Source organism: Centruroides vittatus, unplaced genomic scaffold, assembly GCF_030686945.1.
Source record: "Centruroides vittatus isolate TY-2023 unplaced genomic scaffold, ASM3068694v2 contig_193, whole genome shotgun sequence".
In the NCBI taxonomy this organism is placed as follows: domain Eukaryota; kingdom Metazoa; phylum Arthropoda; class Arachnida; order Scorpiones; family Buthidae; genus Centruroides; species Centruroides vittatus.
In genome coordinates this window covers 38884-51226 of record NW_027121185.1, presented here as the reverse complement: position 1 = coordinate 51226, position 12343 = coordinate 38884, and the positions used below count along the sequence as shown (strand labels likewise).

General features: G+C 35.6%; 1 protein-coding gene across 1 annotated transcript in view; it reads right to left on the bottom strand.

Annotated features, from left to right (window-relative positions):
* The window catches only part of LOC136970395 (RRP12-like protein), a 53400-nt gene extending 42220 nt beyond the window's left edge, over nt 1-11180 (bottom strand). The window contains exons 1-4 of the mRNA XM_067264835.1: nt 10963-11180; nt 2647-2803; nt 2445-2571; nt 2288-2364 (exon numbers count right to left, since the gene is read on the bottom strand). Coding sequence (XP_067120936.1) covers nt 2288-2364; nt 2445-2571; nt 2647-2803; nt 10963-11095 — 494 coding nt within the window. The 5' untranslated portion in view covers nt 11096-11180. The remainder of the gene's footprint in view (nt 1-2287; nt 2365-2444; nt 2572-2646; nt 2804-10962) is intronic.
* Nucleotides 11181-12343: the final 1163 nt, after the last annotated feature.

Sequence of the window (12343 nt, the reverse complement as noted above, 5' to 3'; positions counted from 1 at the left end):
AATAAAGATTGTTTCGAGAAACATTTTTGCTTTAGTAATAACCATTCTTAACTTATAGAAATTAAATATATTTAAATTTGTTGGCATTTTAAAGAAAATCCATACAGGAAATCTTTGTTAGTTTAAAATTCAAGAAACAAAATAATCATGATTTCAAATTATTAAGTGCAAGGCAAAACCAAAGAGGACTGAAGGAATCTCCTTGAAAAAGTCCATGCTTAATGTATGTTTAATTTGTTTTTATGTAAGTGTTATGGAGGTTAAGATGTAATGTTGTTCTCCAGTGAAGCATGGTAGAACCAAGAAAACTAATGAGTTAGGGATGGATTTTATAGATGTGAAGTGTGTGGGACACTGTCAAATGCTTCTCTGTAATCAATGTATGCCATGTGTATGTTTCTGTGTTGCTTATGAACTTGTTGTAGGATAACAGAGACAATGAGTAGGTGTTCTTTGCAATCTTTGTGATTTCTACAGCAGCCTTTCTGTTGTTCTGTAAGAATATCATGTTCATCAATATGCCTGCATGCAAGATGTAACAAACTTGCAAAGTGTTGGAAGACAATTGGTCTGTACTGTGCAGGATCTTTGGTGGTGATGTTTTTGGTTTCACGTAGGTGATACCTCGTGTGAGAAAAATTGGCATGTCATGTGGATTGTTGATGATATGAGTTAAATGTTTAGGTAGTTTCTAGTGCAGAGATGTGAATTTTTTGTACCAGAACTTGTGAATGTTATATACACCAGGTGCTGTCCAGTTGTGTGCTTTCTACATTGTGCAATGGATCTCTTATGTATTTATTTCAATACAATGCATACCAAGTATGTCCTGCATGTTTTTGCTCTCCTCTTTGATCCAGTCTGCATCAGCATTGTGCTTGACAGCAGTAGACCAATAATTTGTGAGTTCTTCATTTGGCATGCCATTGTGCTGGGAATCAGTAGTGAATTTGGTATTAATTTGCCTGTAGAAGAGTTTTTTATTGTTTGTAAATAATTCATTTTGTTGTTTTTTGTACAGAGCAAATTTTTTAACATTTGAGTTGATGTGCTTTGGCTGCAAGTTTTTATTTGAATGTATCAATGTATTTAATTTATTATTATTATTACTGATTATTACATTAAAATAATATTAACAATCTAAAATTTATATATGAAGAATATAATACCATAATGTTGAAAAAATGCCAAAAAGTTTGTTTTCTGGCTTTTACATTATTAAAAGATATAATAATAATAATAATAATAATAATAAACACTTTTTCTAGTGAATGAATTCCTTCAAGTTTTGAAGGAATTCATTCAATTTTACAATAAAATGGTAAAAAACTCATTATGTTATAAACTCTCTGGAATAACAAAATGATGTGAACATAAGCTATAGCATTTTAAGTGCTAAAAGTCATGTGATTTGCACTTTGACACTTAAAACACTATGACTTGCACATAAATTCAACTTCAAAATACAGCTACTTACAGCATCACTATTGCCACAATATTTTTTTTGCAGCAGAAGACATTGTGTTTAGAATTCATTTATTCAATAAAACATATTTAGAGAAAAATGGCATTACATACTTTTGTACATACATACATACTGTAAATATATCTATCTATATATATAAAAACGAATGTATGTCTGTCTGTGTGTGTGTTTGTCCTTCATGCATTACCACACCATTTATCCGATTGCCATAAAACTTCGGAAAGTTGTTTAATACACTCCCGCGAAGGTTTGTGGCATATGTGAAGACCACCATTTCCCCCCTTTCAAAAATATATTTATATATGGATTACGGCTTTTATGTCCAACAGATGGCGCTAACTTCCGACGACCTAAGTTTGCTTTTCTGTGAGGCATTATGCTTTTCTGTGAGAATGGACCGAAGCAGATCATTTTCTATCTATCTATATAAATAAAATATAACGTTCGTTTGTTCCTACCGATTCCTTTGAAATTTTGACACAACGTTGCATTCGAATACGCATGTGTTTTTATATAATATACATGTCGAAATTCCCCCTACTGGGGGGAGATGGACGGGATTAAGGCTTACCATGAAAAACTCTGCTTCTATTATACTATTTTACATGCGGTTTTTTGCGTTTTCCCCCCACGGGGGAAGTGTTATACATTTATAATAGATACATTTTGAGCCACAACATGTGGCCAGGTCACTAGTATATATATATATATAAATGACTTTTAATTTTTAATAATGTAATTTAAATCTATTACAAAATTAGTTAATTATCCAGTTTAATTTTAATGACATAAAATATTTACCTTTTCATAACCAATGTCAACAATGATAAAATTGCTGTTACACTTTCATCTGTCTCAGCAGTTTCTAAAGCTGTTACCTAAAAATTAATTGTTCATTTAGTTGATATATTATTTAATACTTTGGTGAAAAAAGTTAACAAAGGTAACAGAATATTACCAATGCAGCAAAGTACTCTGTTTCGGTTTCTTTTCCACCATTAAATTTAATTATCTCTGTCACAGCAGCAAGAACACTTAGCATTTCTTTGTGAAGAGCAGAACTTGATTGCCAATTTCTTAAAAGCCTAAAATATCATTATTAAAATGTAAAATTTATAAAATTATCTAATAAAATTTTTAAAAATTAAAACTGTATTTACCTATCAAAACACACATTTGAACATTCTGACCACATCGAGGCAAAGGATTCCACACCCAAACTCTTTGTATCGTCATTTACATCCATATTATCATTAGAAACTTTATTATATACTTGATTATGATGTTGTAAAGCTTGCAAAGTTAGACTGCTTTTGTCTGAAGAAACAAAAGCAGAAAAATGAATTCATTTGAATAATTATAGACAATACAAAAATGTAAATATTAGTAGCACATATAAAATTATCATATTTTAATCTTACATAATAAATGTCATACGAATTTTTTTTGTGGCAGAAATTTTATATTTCTATCACAAAAAAAAAATAAAATAAAATTCTATACAAAATCTCAATCTTCTAAATTATACCATTCTTTTATTGCTTACATTTATAAGTCTTATTATATAACAACCTGTAATATGGGTCTACTCAAAACTTTTTGAGTAGACCCATATTATTTCACTCTAGTCTACTCAAAAAGTTTTCTGCCAAATGAAAGACCTGCCACTAAAGTCCTCCCTTTATATTTGATCAAATATAAATGAAGAAATATACATATCAAAAGAAATGTTAAAAACTTTTTGTTGATCTAAAAAGGTTTGTATTTTAATTACTGCCGATTCACATTTTATGTTATCATCAATTAGACGAATTCAATTGAACAGATAATGGGATATATATGAAAAAGAATATCTTACAAAAAATTATACAATGAAAACTTCCAACTGTTTGGACACATCACAAGAATGAATGAAAACAGAAAAATTAAGACTTTAGTCTAAGGTATTATGGATGGATTCAACAAAAGAGGCAGACCATATTAATAACTTGAAGAAGGGGTGTGGAGCAAATGTACAGAAATTGAGAAAAATCGACAATGGATAGAGAGAAATGGAAAAAAATAATGGAAAAGGCATCAGATACCAATGGGCAACGAGCCCAGGGTTGATGATGATGATGAATTAAACAGATATTTCAATATTTCCTGTAATTAGATAATTGATTCAGAATATTTGAATGATGACAAGGAGTTGTGAATTAGCATTTACATGATATCAAGATGTCTGTTAATCAAGATATGATATCTATTATAAAGAAAAAAAATCTTAACATGTTCAAGAACATAAACGAAATATAAACTAAATGAACAACTCCAACCTTTGTCAAAAAATTAAAAATATCATATGATAATTTGACTATTACAAAATGTTGCTTATATGTCATTATATAATTCACAGCAAAACGGATAGATCACTTCCTATAGTTTGATATACCTTGATCTAAAAATTCATGACAAATTCCTCTATATTAGATAACAACACAGGTAATAGCATATTTAAACAATACATTCATGTTCATGAGACATGACAGAATTTCCTAAATCATTGGTCTTCAAACTCAATCATCGATCATGGAAACCTGTCTCAAACTGGGTAACTTTTTTAAAGAAGAAAAGTATTTAAGCAATAACATTTAGAGAAATAAAAAACACGTGTAAAAGATTTCAATGCTGTATTTATTTTTAAGTAGCAAAGTTTCTTATAGTAATTTAAGGTACAGTACAATAATTTTTATTTTCAATATTGGATTGAAAAGTATCCTGCATTTTAAGGTTTTTTTTTGTGGGATGGTTATTTAATGTAGTATAGTAAGTATAATTTAAGTATAGTATCCAAAGAAGTATTTTTGCTTTACTGTTACTGTTCTATAAATGTGATATTTACAAGGACATGCTTAACTATCAGGAAACTCGGATACTCTGTCCCCTCACCTGATTTTATCTGCTTTTATTAATTCATAAACCCATTGCCCCAAACTTCTTTCACCGATTCTGCTTAAAGATCTTCTAACATTCGGCCAAATTAAAGTACGTGCAACAATTTTAAGGCACAAAGTAGAGCTTGAAGTCTTTTTCTGTGCCAATGTCTATTTTTCCTATTTATTATCATGATGACATTGCTTCATTCAAAACTTCCTGTAGTTGTAGTCTGTGTAATGTGTACTTTATTCACATGTTGAGCCTTACCATCAAATCTGCTTCCACTATTCTTAGGCCATAACTTTCAAAACTTTCCTTTACTTAGATGTTTTTGCAGAGCTTTACTTTTTCAACAAGCTAACATTAATATAGGCCTATTAATATATAAAAGTTGAATATAAAGTGAAATAAAAATATTCTATTATTTTAAAATGTAGTTACTAATATTCCATTATTTTGAAACGGCAGGTAAGAAAGTGAAATTTAATTTTAAAAGAACTATATACAATAATGAGCTGATTTTTGAAAGAAATAGAGAAGAAACATGAAAGAAAGGAAAACCTATTTATTGCATTGTTTCACATTTGTAACATTATCATTTTTAATATAAGTGCTGTAATACCAGCTGAAAAAAAAATATTCCATTGTTTTAAAATGTAGTTATATTCACACATTACAGAAGCTAATCTGACCCTAAGTAGAGAAGCTGTGATTGCACGCTGTGAAGCACGTGATCACCACCACTCAACTGCCATTTTGGGGAGTGCAATCGACAGTCTCTCTGCTAAGCCTATCACATGTTTAACAGCCAGCTGGTAAGATTCTAGAATTGGGGGATGGGAGATGTGGGGAGGCATGAGCGAAGCAAGCTCCTGTAACCGCTTCGAAACTTACTAACCATTTCCATACTTTTGTGACTGGAAATAATGTATATGATTTTTTACAGGGCTATATCTTGCAAAGGCTCGCCCATACAGGTATGGTTCCTTTGACTTTTAGGTTAATGTTATCTATGGTAGCAAACATGGTGGCTTGTCTCTGAAACAGTGGGGACGCACGTTCTACACCTATTCTAATAAATTACCATAATTACTGCCAACCAAATTGTTAGAATAGGTTATGTATTCCAAGACCGTGTCTTTTATTTGTTTTTTCCTCACAACTAGGTGTATTAATGGACACAAGGCATTTTTACATCATCTTTATTTCCGAATCTTTTCCGATATGCATTTCGGGCAAAGGCCTCTCATCCGTCGGCATGACATCCGGGAATTTCTTTGTGTTATGTTGATACTTATACATTTTGTTTAAAATTACATATTTACAGTTAAAATTGTTAAAACATTGTTGCAGTTTTTTAAAACATACAGTCAAACCTGTTTTTATGCAGTGGATAGGGACCGCCTAAAAAAAAAAAATCGCATGAAACTTCATGAGTGGCTATAAAAGATACAATTCTAGGTCTGAAGGACGTGGTTGGGACTTTAACAGAGCTGTAGAGCATACTGATAGGAACAAAAAACGTCTAATGAACCATGGGTGTACGAGCGCCTTTGCGAGATACTAGGCCCCCAAAATGACTATATGTGAACTTTTCGAGACCCTCAAAAATGGGGTAAAATTTAAAAAGTGAAAATTTTCACAAGTACAACTAAAATTTGTGTTTCGAACGCTTTTTGTTACAACTTACTAGAGACTCCTAAAAACCCCCTAAACACAAGGGTGCCAGCTCTCGACTGCCACTTTCGGGGAGTGCCGTAGGGACTCGCGCCGCTCTCTCCGCTAAGCCTGTCGCGCGTTTAATGGCCAGCAAGCCCTATTCTAATGACACTCGTCGACAATGACCAAAGAAAAGCCCGATTAACAAGACTAATTAGGCAACGCTTTCTCCGACGCCGCTCCTATGTAAACAGAGAGCGCTTCTTCTATTTCGTGCTATCTCTAACACGCTCTAACTACTGAAAAGGCCAAGAAAACAGATCCTGCACTCACCTTCGACAGTCTCCTCCTCTCACTACCTGTTTCCGATCTTGTGTAGAACGGGTGAGATCGCCGATCGCTGCCGCCGCGCCATCTTCTCAGCTATGTCCCGGAGGGGTCGGCGACAACGAAGATCGTGTCCGAACAATCGCATATAATCCAGGTTTCGCATACAAGTATCTTTCAGTAACGCGCACCATATATATATATATATATATACACACACACACACACACAGAAGCTTTGCCGTTCACTGGGCAGTCGTCTTTCCCCTGCCATTTCTCTTCGTCACCCTCGTGCACGGGTACTGTAATCAGAAAAAACACGTATACAGATGATGCAGACATGTTGGCAAAGACAGAAACATCGATCGATCGTCACATGTAAACCTTCGCCGCCAAACTTTTCAAGCTACGATTAAAACAAGTCCTAATTCATGTTCGTTGAGGTTAGGCATCCATTCATTCGTCGTTCAAGCTTTTAACGAAATCCTCAGCAGTCTTATAACCTATCTCAGCATAAGGAAGCCTTCTACCGTTTAAATCACGATAATCCTTACATAATTGTCCAACAGTTATGTTCAAGGGACAGGAGATCGACAGCGAAGGCACGATTTGTTTCGTTTCTAAGAACAGATCGTTCATTTCTCTCACTTTCGACCTTACATTCTCTAAACCATCGATTACACTTCAACTTCCGGGTTGTGAATGGTCAAAACCGGAAACCTTGATGCACAGGAAAGCTGTAATCGAAGTACGAATGAAAAGGCAATCACTACATATAAACTTCTCCTTGTGTTAACACTCAAAGCTGCAGAGAGCAATGCTTTCAACAGATCAGATGAAGACAGAATGTGTCACCAAACTGAAATCAGTTTCACATGTTCTGGATGATCTATAAAATAACGCAATATTTGGAAGTACAGTAACTATGTCCTGACTTCATTCATTGTGATAATCAAGACAATGAAAGCGAATTTGACATTACATTGCTATGTGATTACAAATTGACAATTTAAAAATTCCGAAACAATATCATTTACTTTACTTCTTCAAAGAAGTAACAAAGTCTTTTAGAAATATATATATTTCTTTTAAACAAGTCTTTAAACTAAGTCTTTTGATAACATATGTGGAGAAAGTAAAAGTAAATCACTTAGACAGTTGTCACGAGCCAATACCAAGTATGAGATTAAAAGCAGCTCCAACAAGTGTTATCATCTCATTCTGGACATTTGATTTTTGAAAACCATTGCTCTTTGCAGTCTTCACACAAGGAAAAGTTTTTATGTAGAGATTATGGGATGGTGACACGATAATTAATGGTTTACGAAATACAAGATCGAAAATGAGCGGAATCAACAATCTTTTACTAGAAACGAAACAAATCGTGCCTTCGCTGTCGATTTCCTGTCCCTCGAACATAACCGTTGGACAATTATGTAAGGATTATCGTGACTTAAACGGTAGAAGGCTTCGTTACGCTGAGATCGGTTATACTGAAAAGTTTATGTAAAGAGGAAAGCAATTCACATCACTCGACCATGGCTTTTACGATATCACAGAACGGGTTTCTGGTTAATGTTACCTATGGTAGCGAATATGGCAGCTCATCTCTGAAACCATGGGGACGCACGTTCTAACCTAGCCTATTCTAATAAATTACCACAATTATTGCCAACCAAATTATTAAATAGGGGTAATTTATTAAAATAAGTTAGAACGTGCATCCCCACTGTTTCAGAGATGAGCCGCCATGTTTGCTACCATAAGTAACATTAACTGAGTTTCCATGCATCATCTAAAACAGTCTGCTCTGTCACTGAATGATGCTGTTGTTACCTCACAGGTGCAGAACTTGCTCCAAATTATTGTGATATTATTCAGAAAACTTTAGGGAAATACCGAAATGATACACAACTTGCGGGAGCCCCCTTTTCGTCTCATTCGGAATCGTTTCGCAACGATTGTCTGATTCGTTCACTTAATCCACACTCGAGTTTGTACGTTATCAAAAGACTTTAGTATTGGGAAGAAGTAAAGTAAATTACGTAGTTTCGGATTTTGAAAGTTGTCAACACGTACCATTACTTCTTCTTCCGTTGCCTCGAATATCACAACTATTGAACATTTACTGAATTGCACTCCTGACTATGGAGGTGACAAACACTGGCCGAAAATGCCCGAAGGTGGCCTATGGGCTTATAAAACTTCGGTAGGCCGCGCCACGGTCACGTGACCCGCAGCCGGCTCGCCATTGGCCGCGCGAGGGGCTCGCTTTAACTTCGCGGCAGAGGTGGGGCCACGTGGTCGGGCGCGCTGTATCTCTGGCGGAGGCGGGGGCCACGTGGACGGCCCGTCATGCGCAGTGCGTTCCTTGGGCTTGCATGCCTGAAATATGAGTTCCGAATAGGTTCTGGCACAGCTACCTGGCGGGTGGGTGCATAGAGAAGTGGAGTGACGCCTGCCGGGACAGGGGTTCGAGTCCCCGCTCAGATAAGAGGTGTAATAATAATAAATACTTGTATTTACAGGCAACAGATGGCAACTCCGGACGGCTGCAGGCGGGAGACTTGGCCCGCGGGCCGCGTGTGAGGGAGAGACGGCGGCGGCGGCGGCGCAGACAGGAGGGAAAGGCGCGCGCGCGGGGCTAGAAAAGGGGGACATGCTTTTTTTTAAACACTGAGAGGTGGAAAAATCGAAAAAAAATATTGGGTCACATGACCCGGCTTTTTTGCCCGCGAACCCACATGACGTAGGTGCAACTTTCAAGGGCTATATCTCGCGAACGCGCACATATACAGGTATGGTTCCTTTGACTTTTTTGCTTCCCCAGGGGGGTCGACAATTTGCCCCCCACGTCATTCGGACCTAGAATCTTGCCCTATAAAAAAATAGTTTTTGCAACACAATTTAAAAAATATTAATTTTATGCCGTCAATAGGGACCGCATAAAAAAAGTCTCATATAGAAAATAACTCAAAACCATACGAAATAGAATTTATTGACAATAGATGTCAGCACTTGACTGCATTGTCTTGTCTATCGTCTGTTTTACATATTTTTGTCCAGGGGACCTATTGTGAGCTCTTCCGATAACTGAACAAGAGCGATACACGAGGCATTCAATAAGTCTCCTTAGCAAAAGGCAGTTAACGAACCTTAGCCAAATCGCTATTCTGTGCTCCCCGTTAAGTGGGTTTTGCTATGGGTAGTCGGTCGAGATGCGTCTGGGTTCCATGCTATCGATAGCTATTGCGCTTTAACCAATCACAGTTTAGTTAACATTGTATTTTTGTCATGTGACTGCAACCCACCGTTTTCTAAGCAAAGCACGTGGTTTTAGCTTTGTCGTGTATCAGTGCTAGTGAAATAGTTTTGTTTGAAAATGTCGAAAAAAAGACAACGAAGCCAGCGAACTACAAGTCGCCAGTCCGAGATGCTCGTTAATTTTATGGAAGACAACTCGAAATTAATGTCAGGGAAGTTAGATGCTTCCTTTACCGTAAAAGATCGCCAGAAATTGTGGCAAGAAATAGCCGACCGTCTGAATTCCGATGGAGTCGGCTCACAAAAACATCCAGAAAGATGACGAAAAGTAACTGATAGCTTTGAATATAAATATATGACTATCATTTTAATTTATACATATGCGAATAAAACCTATTTCAGAAATAATGTTCATGCTATAGCTACTTGCTTTAAATTTTAACAAGACAGCAATTACATTATTCATACAATATTCGTAAACAGTTAAAGTAATTATTTTTAAGCAATACAATAACATAGCTTATTAACTCTGTCTCCAATTGGTCGTGAAGAAAAATTATTCTTATACCAATAGACGCCATGTTGTTTTCACTTTCGTTACGTTCCTAACGGCAGCTCCAGAGTGACCGATAACAAAAGCTTAGTTATCGCATGTGGCTATCGGAACCGAAAACGAAACGTACGGCTCGGAATAGCATTTTAACGATTGATTAAACGCGAATCACGTGGTTCCGATAGAAACTGGTTTTTTCGTATTCGTTAGCTCAACGATACTACTCAGAATAGGTTCCCAGATGGTGTTTTGTTGACTTAAAAAATAAATTATTTCATTTTTCGCATATTCATGCAATAATATTACTATAATAAGTTCATCTATGCTATAATAAGTTTATTTAGCTATAATAAGTCAACGAGAGACATGACAAATCGCACGAGACTAGTCGCCAACTATACCGCACATATAAAAAATCGCACAAAAAAAGACCGCATAAAAACAGGTTTGACTGTATTTATGATTTAAATTACTATAGTGATGGAGGTTTCATGGTTCGACATCTAGCTTCCTCATTATTAGAATAGGTTAGGTTAGGTTAGAACGTGCATCCCCATTGTTTCAGAGACGAACCGCAATGTTCGCTACCATAGGTAACATTAACCGACTTTTATGCTCGCGCTGGGGGTAGCAAAGTTTTACTTTAAATAAATTAATGGCAATTAGATATTATTATATACAATATCTTATAATAGTAATGCAAAATTAGCAAAAAAACAAAGTTTTAAACGTATATAAATTAAAGTTGAATCTACCTTTTCCTAATCCTCTTTTGGCCATATTCCTAAATTTTTTTGTTTTAGGATTAGAGCTACTACTCTGGCCTTTTCCCAAATTCTTATTTGAACCTTTAGTAGCTTTTCTACGAAATCCATTTTTCTTACTCATTTTTTACTATAATTTTAGACTCGTACACACTTTCAGACTCATAGATCCACGTGATTTCCAACGTGCTTCTGATGCCAAATTACTATTATACTTTCACGGGTAAATAAATTTAAAATAGCCCGAAAGTAGCAAAACAAATGTGTCATATACTGTTTTTGTCAGAGATAATCGAAAAAACTGATAGATGTAAAATTATTGACTATAAATTTCAACAATTATTATAATTGCACATCAAAATTATTCAGAAAGAATAAAATTAAAAATTAACAGTAATATTATGTAATAGCGAATACATATTACACTAGGTTTGAACTGTGCTAAAAGTTATTTAAAATTTTAAATATTTGAGCTTATTTTCAATTTTTTGAAAATTTTATTTGGATGTCCTGAAGTTGCTCAACCTTTTCAGAGCCATGTTTAGTAACTCAGAAATTCTTGCCAAGATTAGTTAAGCTGCAATCCTGGATTCCTTTTTCATTTCTTAATTTAATCACTTCTAGAATTCTAAGTGCTTCTGTCAGGATACTTTTTCTATGCTACGAGACAATCTTTTCTGTAGGGCTATAAAAATATACAATATATTTTTATAAGACGAATTTGTCGACGTTCGGATCGCCGCTCTCGAGGACCCGCGATCAAATCCAGGAATTCTTCGCGGGCGATCCGTCCTGATATGTCTGGTCCCGTCCCTCATCATCCGGCCGTCCCAGTGTGGTGCTGATCGACTTTCCAAAAAAGCTTTTTAATGACGGTAGGATGGAAAAGGTTTAAAAAATATACAAATATAAATTTGCGTAACAAAATGCCGCGTTAATCTTATTTCTATATGGATGAATCAATAAGCGCCAGTGAAGCAGTAAATTTGCAAGCGAATGTACACTGCACGAAAGATACAGTACATCCCCATATAAGGCAAATATCCGTAGCCTCCGGCATTTATGTTCACTAGTGGCCGAGTGGATAAAACCACTGAACACTAGTAGTAGTTAGTCGTGGGTTTGTACCTAGCCAACGGACTGGCCACGTGGAGTTTTTCGGGTTTTCTTCATGTCAGTAATTCTTAAATAAGGGCCAGTTTTCTTTAAAAATCCTCCCGGGAGGCATTCCGCTTGACAGATCGTATAATTGTCGCGTTGCCTTAATCGAATAAAACCTAAACTCCGGCATTTGTTCGCGTGATCGTGGTGGAAATTGGAAGCGTCCAAACATGGTGAAACCAGTTCCTAGCCGCTGAAGGTTGTGGACTTA